The sequence below is a fragment of the Pithys albifrons genome, chromosome 31 (genome assembly GCF_047495875.1).
Source record: "Pithys albifrons albifrons isolate INPA30051 chromosome 31, PitAlb_v1, whole genome shotgun sequence".
NCBI lineage: Eukaryota > Metazoa > Chordata > Aves > Passeriformes > Thamnophilidae > Pithys > Pithys albifrons.
Window position 1 is genome coordinate 1,684,775 of NC_092488.1, and position 10,865 is coordinate 1,695,639.

The following is a 10,865-nucleotide window of genomic DNA, read 5'->3' on the forward strand; positions in this document are numbered from 1 at the left end:
GCTCCCAACCCTGGACACCTCCAGAGATGGGGTTTCCATTTAGTGGGCAACCTCTTCAAGGTTCCTGCCACCCTCATCATAAAATATTTCTTCCTTACATCCCATGTAAATCTCCCCTCGTTCAGTTTCACTTACTGTGCCTTCTGCCAATACAACCCTTGGCACAAAGTGTCACTCTGTCTTTCCTGGACAAGCAGCTCTGCATTGTCATGGCTAAACACCTTGGAGAGGACACAGAGAGGGCCCGTGAAGGTACTTAGAGGCCTCAAGCAGTTGACCAATATAAGGACTGAAAGCTCTGGGCTCAGTGGTGTGGAGACTGAGTAGAGCACAGAAGCCTGAGAGTGCTTGAAGTGCTCTCCCCCAGAGGTGGTGGAGCTTTTCTTTGTAGTGAGAAACAGCATGAGAAAGAAATAATGCCAACAAAGGGAGCTGAGGCGGTCCCTACTGGCACAAGGAGAAAGGAATTTCCCTCTTTGAACAGTGATGTAGTGGAACACCTCACCCAGAAGGAGTCTGGATCAGCCCAAGGGTTTATGTGTCAATGCAGAGCCAGGGAGGAGGGAGAGATGTCAGTGCAGGAAGGTGCCAGCCAGGTGGGGCAGTCAGGGGGATGACAACAGCCTGCAGGGAAAGGGGCAGGGCATGGACACTGTAGGACAGTCTGGGCTGGAGAGGAGACAGGGATGTGCAGAAGCTGAAAGGCCCTGCCAGAGCCAACTTGTGCAGGCCTTTGGCCATGGCTGCTGTGTGTGCCACTGATGGCATGAGGAGACAAGTGACCCTTGCAGCCCTGGGGCCTCATTGCCTCCTTGTCCCTGCTCAGCAGTCTGGGAGGTGTCACCCCATAATCCTGCCCTTGGGACTGTACATCCCCACATCCCAGTGCCCTGGGAAGAGGCCTGAGGAATGAGAAGGGACGGGATTTGCTTTCCCAGGGTCTAGGGGTCAGGGCTTGACCCTTATGATTGTGAAACACATCCAGGTTTCCTCAGCATCAGACACACCTTTCCCTTGCTTGTCCATACTTGACATCACTTTTTCCAATTTTCTGTTCTAACTGGAATCTGGGAACACTTTCTCGGTTGCCTACCTCAGTGGGACCCATTAGACTACAAGAAATTTTAGTGTTTCAAACTCACTTTGACTCCTAGAGAAGTTGTTTGAACTTACTCATGTGTACTGAGTCTGATGTAAACAACATCAAACTCCCCAGAGGGTCATTAAATGCCCTGGGCTGTTGCTGTGCTGCTGAGCTGGGCCGGGCTCCTGGCACACAGGGAGCTCCTGGCAAGTGGCAGTGCTGCAGAGAGACAGCTCTGCCCAGGAGCAGCTCCTGTGCACAGCCCAGCAGGGCTCAGGGCACTGCCAGGGTGTCTCAGGGACATGAGCAGGGCACAGACAGAACTTAAAGGGGCTCAGCATTGGGAGGAAGAGTCAGAGCTCACTGAAGGAGAAATCATTGCAGTGTTGGACATGGTGAGTATGTGGGTGAAGGACAATGCAGGGGCACCTCCTGGAGGCAACTTCTAAAGCTGGAACAACCCCAGCTGTTGAGATGTGTGAGGAGGAGGCTGTTGGGGGGCACTTTGAAATAACTGTGGAGCTGGGGGGTGCAGCCAGGGGTGCCCAGGGCTGTGGTGCAAAGCAGGGTCCTGCAGCCCAGGGCGCTGTGCTGGGGCAGGGACTCTGCTGCCTGCCAGGGTCAGCTCTCAGCAGGCCCAGGGAGCTGCTCACAGGGCTGCGGAGAAGGGCTGGAGACAGGAGCAATCACTGGAGTCTGGTTTTTTTGTGGATAAGGTGCTCCATGGATTGTGGTTTCTTGGAGCTGGACAGCAGAACAGGACATTTCACAGGATATTTTTCAAAAGCACGGAAAGGCAGGGGCTGCCTCAAAGGGAATAATCCTGTTCTTATAGTCTTTTTCTCTGGGTTATCTGGCCTATAAAAAGTAGAAATTAAATTTTCATTTCAGGAGGAGGCACTGAAATTTCAAATCTATTGCAGTTATGTACTTAGTGAACAAGCCTGGTAGGATTCGAAATCCTCCAGATACACAAACCATCAGTATTGATTTTTCAGGCTCCTCAGGGTTGCTCTGTTTCCATCAAAGCCTGCACAGCTAGAGCAGTCCCTGGGCAGTGCCCTGTGCTGGGAGGGCTCTGCAGGGCAGAGCTGAGCACCCAGGGCTGGGATGAGCTCTGGGAGCACTGCCAGGGCCCAGCCCTGGGCACAGGGAAGCAGCTGCAGGGAACGTTCGAGGCAGCAGAGCCCTGGCCAGGGAGTGAGAGGGAGCTGCTGCTGAAGTGCCCTCGCAGGGGGTTTAGGGAAGCTCTGGCAATTCCCTGCACTCCTGCTTTCTTCTCACAAACAAGCCCGTGATGTCCTCCACCACCCAGCAGAGCCTTTACCAGCAAGGCCATGAGGTCAGTGGCAGGAGTTACATCCTTGGCAGACAGAGCCCTGATGAGGAGAAACTCCCTTTGCTCATCTCCTTGTCCCTGTAAGGCCTCCAGAGAAGTGTGGGGTAATTTCTACATTTTTTCCTCTTCATGCTGTCTTTTTTTTGCAGCTCAAGTGAGAGCTCTGGGCAATGAGTCTGAAAGACTCTGCAGTCAGGATGTAAGATCTTTGTGAAAGAGGAAGAGGCAATTTGGGGCATTTACATGAGCACTGGAATAGATTATTTTCAGACAGCTCTACAGTAACATGTCAATGATTTTTTCTCCTTGACAGGTGCTAATACTCAGGGGAAGCTCATGACCAACAGCAGCTCCATCAGCCACTTCCTCCTTCTGCCATTGGCAGACACGTGGCAGCTGCAGCTCCTGCTCTTGTGGCTCTTCCTGGGCATCTCCCTGGCTCCCCTCCTGGGCAACGGCCTCATCATCAGCGCCGTAGCCTCTGACCACCACCTGCACACCCCCATGCACTTCTTCCTGCTCAACCTGTCCCTCACAGACCTGGGCTCCATCTGCACCACTGTCCCCAAAGCCATGCACAACTCCCTCTGGGGCACCAGGGACATCTCCTACATGGGATGTGTCACACAGGTCTTTCTATTTATGTTCTTTATGTCAGCAGAGCTTTCCCTCCTCACCATCATGTGCTACGACCGCTACGTTGCCATCTGCAAACCCCTGCACTACGGGACCCTCCTGGGCAGCAGAGCTTGTGCCCACATGGCAGCAGCTGCCTGGGCCACTGGATTTCTCTACTCTCTGCTGCACACAGCCAATACATTTTCCTTGTCCTTGTGCCAGGGCAATGCCCTGGGCCAGTTCTTCTGTGAAATTCCCCACATCCTCAAGCTCTCCTGCTCACACTCCTACTTCAGGGAACATGGACTCATTGGGGTTAGTGCCTGTTTAGGATTTGGCTGTTTTGTTTTCATAGTTTTCTCCTATGTGCAGATCTTCAGGGCTGTGCTGAGGATCCCCTCTGAGCAGGGACGACACAAAGCCTTTTCCACGTGCCTCCCTCACCTGGCTGTGGTCTCCCTGTTTCTCAGCACTGGCATGTTTTCCTACCTGAAGCCTCCCTCCATCTCCTCCCCATCCCTTGATCTGGCATTGTCAGTTCTGTACTCGGTGGTGCCTCCAACACTGAACCCCCTCATCTACAGCCTGAGGAACCAGGAGCTCAAGGATGCTCTGAGGAAAATGATGTCTGGATGCTTTTCTGAAGCAACAAACTGCCTGTTGTCTTCCTCCTAGCATTCAGAATGTAACTTGTTGCAGGTCAAGCCGGTTTTCTACATTTTGTCTATATTGGTTATGAACTTGGTTTTTTTCTTTGCATTCTTTGACTTTGTATTGTATTTTCCACGTTATGTTTTTAATATTTCTATGTTTATTTGTTTTTTCCCAATGATACATCTATCCCAGTTGATGCGACCCACAGACTGGGTAAAGGAGGCTATCTTCTCTCTGTGCATTTAAACAAAATAAAGAACCTTCTAGTGACTTCTATTGCAATGATCCTTCCTCTGAGACCTTAAAGATGAAGGAGAAAAGTGTCCCAGCAGAGCAGCACTGCCAGGAAGCATCAGAGCTTGTTCTTTCTAGAGTTGCCCTTTTTCTACTTCCACAATCTCCATCAGAACCTTCCTGTTGGTGTAAGGCCTGAGCACTGTGACTGTGAACACTCAGTCCTGTGGAGTGGAAGCCCTGTGGTCACAGGCAGGGACGGGCACTGGGAACTTCTAGAACAGAGCTGGCCTCCCTTACAGCATCTACATGACACCAGGGCATCTTCTGAGTGCAGTGTGTGAAGGCTGAAGTCTTCCAGAGATGCTGTCAAGGACATGCAAAAGAAAGTGCCCCACAAGTGAAAACTCCAGTGACATTTCAGTGTGTGAGAGTGCAGGCTGGGTCAAGCAGCAGTTTGTTTGCACTTCATGTTTTTTCCTTCCTGGAAAAATCAGGAATGATCAACAGAGCAGGGCCTTCTCTGGGCCTCTCTGTGCAGGAGACCAAAGGGAAGGTGCCCACTTAGCCAACAACAACCCCCATTTCTAGCTCAGGTCTCCCATCCCAGCTTGGAGAGGTTGGTTGTGCCTCAAAGGAAATTTGTGTTTGTATTGTATGGGGGAGATGTAACCATGGACATCATGTGTATGTGTGAGAGGAATCCAGTGACCAGAAACACCATCAGCTCTTCCTGGCATTTCCATTAAGGCCTTTGAGACAGACAGTGTCTCAATGTTCCCCATTTTTAGAGGAATGTTCCATTGGAAACCACTGGAATGCAGCTCTGGGATGTTGTGGTTGTTTGGGCTTTAGTTTTAGCCAGGTCTCAATTTAGAAGGCTCAGAGAGTCTACGTAGATTAGGAGAGACAGACATCACCTGACTTAAGTAACCACAGAAATATTTCATACCGGATGACGCAAACCTGAGATAAAAATAAAGTAGGGTAGGAGGAGTTTCTCAGTTGCCATCATGTCTGCAGTAGAGCAGGATGTGCTGCCACTGTCCTGCTGTCCTGGGCCTTGCTCTGCCTGCCACTACTTTGCATTTTGTTTGTGTTCAGGGAAGTGGAAACATTTGATTGTTATTCTTTCTTTCTGTTCTTTGCTGAGTGTCTTTTGGAATGCTTTATTAGATCTAGAGTGATAGAATCTGTTTTTGGTGGGAAGTAGAAAATTGTAATTTCTAACTTGTATAAGTGTATTATATTGTAGTTTTCTTTTAATTTTCCTTTTCCTATATAAATATATATAATTAGTTTGGGTTTAAACCTGTTCTGAGTTTTCAGATTTTTTCCTTTCTCCCTTTTCTCAGTGGGGGAAAGGAGGCTTTGACTCTGTATTCGGCAGTTGGTATTTTGCCAGCTCAACCCAAGACAGACGTATTTCCTGGAACTCGAGTCCCTTTGTTCATCCCGATCCCTCATGAAGAGCATCTCAGACAAAGGCAGAGCAAGTTGACACCACACAGGCCTGAGGTGCCTCCAGCCTCTGGGAGTGGGAGCTCCTAGAAAGCACAGAGCACAGCTGGGCAGTGGGATGCAGCCAGAGGCACACACACCTGCCTGGGTCACCCCTCTGAGCTGCCTGCACAGTTCCTTTGAGCACCTCACTGGGAAACAAATGCTCTCAGTCATAGCATAGGTGTCCAAACAGAAGACAGCAGATAGGAAGACCTAAAACTTTCCATGGAAAAAGGGACTAGAACAATCAGATATCACCAATGCAACCTCCTGTAATGAGAAAGGGGAATGTCTCCAACCTACAGGAAAGGGAATGTTCCCAGAATTCAGAAAAATTTCTTCCTCTCTCTCATGACCTGCCCCATGACTATGGTTGGGAACAGCCTCATTGTGGGTCTGTTGGAGGAAAACCTGAGTGTTCCCTGACTGGGGACAGCACAGTCTCTGCTCCCAGCACTGTCACTGACATTTCCTACATCCTTGTAACATTCAGTGTTTCCTGCTTGTGGCCACATCCCATGAGCAGCACTGGGCTGTTTGCCAGTCCTGCTCTCTGCAAGACTTATGGACTGGAAAGGTTGTCTCCAGAAGAGCTGCACCCTGGCTTGTGGGAGTTCTGTCACCTGCAATCATAATTTCCTTCTTTTCCCAGACACTTTTTTTGGCCCTGACTTACTGCACCACTTCTGTGCTTGTTAGTTCCATAGGGCTGGAAGTCTCCTGCAGTGGCATTCCTTTAAGATCAAGTCTTCCTGCCACATGAAAGGGGGGAGTTTAGACTTTTCCCTATTGATACTCCCAGGAAAGTGAAGGCCCAGTGTCTGACAGTCTGTCAGTGTCTCACGAGACCCTTCCCCAACAGAGTCACAAGGTCAGAGAGAGATTTGACCACCCTTGTCAGGGAGGACTCAAGAGAGTTAATACCCCTCAGTGGGCCCTGCTAAGGTGTTTTCTGTTGCCAGCATCTGAAAGGGCTCACTCCAGTAGTGCATGGAATAACACTCTTTATTAATACTTATTGTGAGAGGGTAATAAGGTTTCTGGTTGTTGGTGACAGTGTCTGACTGCAAAATTATGCTTTAAAGCAATTACTGATTTAAAAATTAAGCCAGCACAAGATATAATGCAAACAATCTACTGGTACACTATAGGGCAAGCACAGACACAAGCTCTAATCCTGAAAGCAACAGTTAATGCATGTAGAGTTTAATTGTTATCCAAGGCATCCCTGTGGGGGCAAAAGATGGGCTCATCCCATCGACCCACCCCAGGAGTGTTGGTGGAGTCTTCTCCAACTTCCCCCATCCACAAATTATTTTACACTGTTTTATACGTCTTAGGTGGAGCTTGAGTGGCTTTAGTCATAAATACCTTTTATTTCAGATTGGCGTGAGGTTCTCTGGCCATTCCTTATGGGAGGGGGTGGTCGTGGCTTGGCACCTGAGAAGGGGGATTGATATGGTTGTTGTTTCAGCAGCAGAACACCTTGACCCATCTCCCTTGGCTGACAGGTACTGTGCTGTCTCATGATCTTCACACAACCACAATGTTCCCCCTCTCTGCTGGGATTTCAGTCAAGGGGGCCACGTAGTCTTCACTTTGTTCTTTACTCCATTCCATCCCTCTGCGCAGATGATTGTCCTTGTATGGGGAGCATGTCAACCTCATCCCATCCAGGGAGCTGCAGCTGTATTTTCCCTAGAAGTCTGAGTCTCCTCTAAATTTAAACCCCAGCCATTATCCCACACCATAGAAAGAGTCTCTAGCAGTGAATCTTTATGTCTGGCTGACGTGGCACCTGACCCTGACAGTGGGTTTTGCCGATGGCTGCCATGGCAGTTGGCCAGACAATGTGTCCCAGTGCAGGTTGCACTGGCACAATCCCATAGCAACAGAACCGCTGTGACTCTTTGCAGTGACACCAGCCCTCAGGAAGAGGATGTTGTACAGGTTTCCATGGCAACCAATCATCACAACAGTCCAAGTGTTGGTTGGTATGGCATCAGGCTAAGAATGGGTCCTTACTATTGTTGCTATGGTAACAAATTCCCAGATATGGGATCTCCAAATGGTTACTATGGCACCCAGTCATAGCAATGGGCTTCAGGGAAGGTTGTCATGGCAACCGATTCCAACAATGGGCCTTCATGCTCGTTACCATGGCACCTGACGATGGCAATGTGTGTTACTGCAATTGCACATGGCAACAGCCCTTGGAACGGTGTCATCCTGATGGTTGCCATGGCATCCAACCTGAGCAATGGGGCTCCATGCAAGTTGCCAAGGAACCTGAGTGTAGAAATGGGTCCTTCTCATGGTTTCCATGGAATTTGAACATACTGATCTTAACGAAAGTTGTGATGATAATCCACAATCACAACTGGCCAAGTGCAGGTCTGAAGTCACTTTCCCAGCAGTCTGTCTGCACAGAAGGACTTGCCAGTGCTCTCTGCATTTCCCTTCCCCCACTCCTTGATCATTCAGCCGCTCAAAAATTCTCTTTGTGCTTTGAGTTGCAGGAAGTTAAAAGCTTGTCTGTCCTTCACAAGTTAATCTAATTCTGCCTTCAGCCAACTTTTCCTTTGTGTGTATTTTATAATTTCCTTTGTGTCTAGTACATTTCTTGTATGGTTATGGCCTGGGGAAGGTGAAGCTTGATGGTTGTCTCTTGGCCTTGGCATAGAGTTGAGGAGCATGTTTGTGCTCAAATTGTGAAAGGACGGGTTTAGATTACTGTCAAAAACAAGGAAGAAAAACCCCTCTTTGCCAGTGTGCAGCCAGTTCTCTGAGTAAAAAAGACTCCAATTGTCTGGTAAGAGACATGATGGGATTGAGGAAGTGTTCAGTAGGATTGTCCACACTGTGTCAGACCTCAAGGCAGAGCTTCTCCAACCAGTCCAGACCTCCTGAGGACAGACCCTGGATCAATATCAGAGGATGCTGCAATCACCTTTTATGTAAAGAATAAAACAATGAAATACACCTTTTAAAATAAGAATGCGTTTTTTATTAGAAGCTATGATAGGAAACCTCTAATTAACTCTGATAGATCAGAGGAAAATCACAGCAAGAGCCATGGTCTGTTAGGACTTGCTTTGTCTTAATGATCCCCATGGTGCATTTGGTGCTGAATCCTTGAACCTCAGGTACTGAGAGGAGATTGTACAAACCTTTCCATAACTCAAAGTCAGAAGAAAATCCCCAGGTATCTCAAAGTATTAATGGGTCCCACTGAGGGCCATTTCCAGAGGAGGAGATAATTGGAGGCCTTGACTGGACAAAGCTCTCAGAGCATGTGGAAAGGAAAAACTGAAGTTCCTTTTTAAAAGCCCTTGAGTACCCTGAAACATTAATAAGCCCCAATCAGGGGTGTTACTGACAAAGGCTCTCAAGGTACTAATTAAAGCAGATCCTCAGAGGCCATGATTTCACAACCCTCGCATATGCTGGGTGTCAAAAAGAAGTGCCTCAATAAACTTTGAGTACTTTGACGCATTAAGTAGACCCAGAGAGTTTTGTTACTGACTAAGAATCTCAAGGGACTTTTTACAGCAGATAATTGAAGGCCATGATTGCACAAACCTCTCAGACATTCAAAGTCAAAAGCAAAACCCAAAGCAGCCTGGAAAACCTTCAGTCCCATGAAGCTTTAAGCCTCCCCAGGGACTGGTCCCAGCAGATCCTTGGAGGCCACCATTGCAGGGAGGCAAAGGCTCTGGGCAGCAGCTCAGGTGCTGAGCAAAGCCTGGCTTGGCTGGAGGCAGCAGAAAGGCCCAGCCCTGACCCCCAGCCCCAGGGAAGGCACATCCTGTCCCTCACGCCTTGCTCAGAGCTCTAGAGGAGCACTGGCATGGGGGGTGATGCTGAGGGAAGGACAAGGGGGTGAGAGTGCCCAGCCTTCCTGGGGCTGTGCCAGGAGGCCACGAGGCCCCAGAGCCTCAGCACAGCAGGTCTGCTCACAGCCCTTGGTGGCACAGACGATGCTGTGCCCAAGGGGACAAAGACTTGGGATCTCTTGCACTTCTGGCCCAGTCACTTGATGTCCCTCTGTGAAGGAACAAACCACCTCTCAGAGGTGCTGGGAATGGTCATTTGGAGGGTCTGGTCTGTGATGAGTGTCCTGGAGCACCTTGAGCAGGTGTCCAGAAAACAAGGCCAGTCTGGGCCAGTCTCAATGGGAGGTTTTTCCCACTTGTCCCCTGATAAACTCACCTCAGTCTCTTATAGAGACAACTCCTGTCATCCCCTTGTCACTCCAGAGATCCAGAGGGTTCTGCACTCCTGTGCCCTGATGCCATCAGTGTGCACTGTGCACCAGTGTCTACAAAAGCTTTACATCTCTGTGGATCTGCTGTGCCAGGCCATCGAATCCACACAGTGCAGTGTGCCTGGTCATCCCTTTCCTCCTCCTGGCCAAAGGCAGGGACCCGCTATTCCTGTTCTTATCCAGAGTATTCCCTGTCTGACCTTTGTGATGCCAGACCAGAAGTCCCTTCACCAAGATCAAAGGAGGTGATTTTGATTCTTTTACATCTTGGAAATCCCTGATTGTCTTTTTGTGTCCCTACAGTAACTACATGGACATCCTTCTTGGGTGACCCCTTCTCACCAGCTCTCTTCCCTCTCACTTCACCTCCAAGGGCTCCCAGCTCAAAGGTGGGTTCACCTTCCCACTTCCTCATGTCTGCCCCTGGTCACACAAAAAGAACCAGAGTTCACCACAAGGCCTGTGCTTGGGGCTCCCTTTCCCTCTGGCTGGGGCAGGAGAGGACTGATCTCCTGGGCTGCCCCTGAGAGTTGGGGTGCTGGCCCGTGGGAATGAGGAATGGCCAGAGTTTCTCCTACATTTCAGATACAGGAGGATGCCACCTCTACAGCTGGTGTATCCATCTGGGGGGAATACAATGCTGCCAGGCTGCTGGAATATGATGCAGGGGCCGTTTGAATCCCCTTCCTCTATATGGCCTTTTTGCAATGGACATCCTCTGGATCTTCAGGGACATTATGACTTCTTAGATTACTAGAAACAATTTCCAGCACTGCTAATTCTATCAAGTACTGGATACCTTCATCTGCAGTGCTCCACTGTCCTGAGGAGTTCACAAGATATCCCTTAAATGGATCTCTTGCCCTCATGCTTGAGAAGAGATGTCTCCAGAGACTGCAAATTTCTCCTTTTCTTCCAATTATTCTTTCTGTTTTCCAACCTCTAACAAGGGATCCCAGCTGTTGGGCTTCATGGCCTTCCAACTTCTCGCTATGAGCCCTGCTATCCCAGTATCTAAACAGCCAGTAAGGAATCCACTCACCTGGCTGGCACCTGGAATCTTTTCACAAGTCTCAATGTTCTGATGAGTTCAGGGACTGAGTAACTTTGGTTTCATGTTTGATTTGCCCAAATCCGTTCAAATTGTTTGTTAACGTACCAGCTTC

At 49.2% G+C, this 10,865-nt stretch overlaps 1 protein-coding gene across 1 annotated transcript; it reads left to right on the plus strand.

The window, feature by feature from the left end:
- The first annotated feature begins 1,428 nt into the window (after positions 1–1,428).
- LOC139684125 (olfactory receptor 14A16-like) lies at positions 1,429–3,716 on the plus strand. Its single transcript, XM_071579720.1, has 2 exons — positions 1,429–1,479; positions 2,737–3,716. The coding sequence occupies exon 2, from the start codon at positions 2,760–2,762 to the stop codon at positions 3,714–3,716; it is 957 nt and encodes a 318-aa protein (XP_071435821.1). The 5' UTR covers positions 1,429–1,479; positions 2,737–2,759.
- The last annotated feature ends 7,149 nt before the right edge of the window (positions 3,717–10,865 follow it).

Bases quoted from the DNA above. Each gene is read 5' to 3' on its own strand.
- LOC139684125 (XM_071579720.1), top strand. From the start codon at position 2,760: ATGACCAACAGCAGCTCCATCAGCCACTTCCTCCTTCTGCCATTGGCA.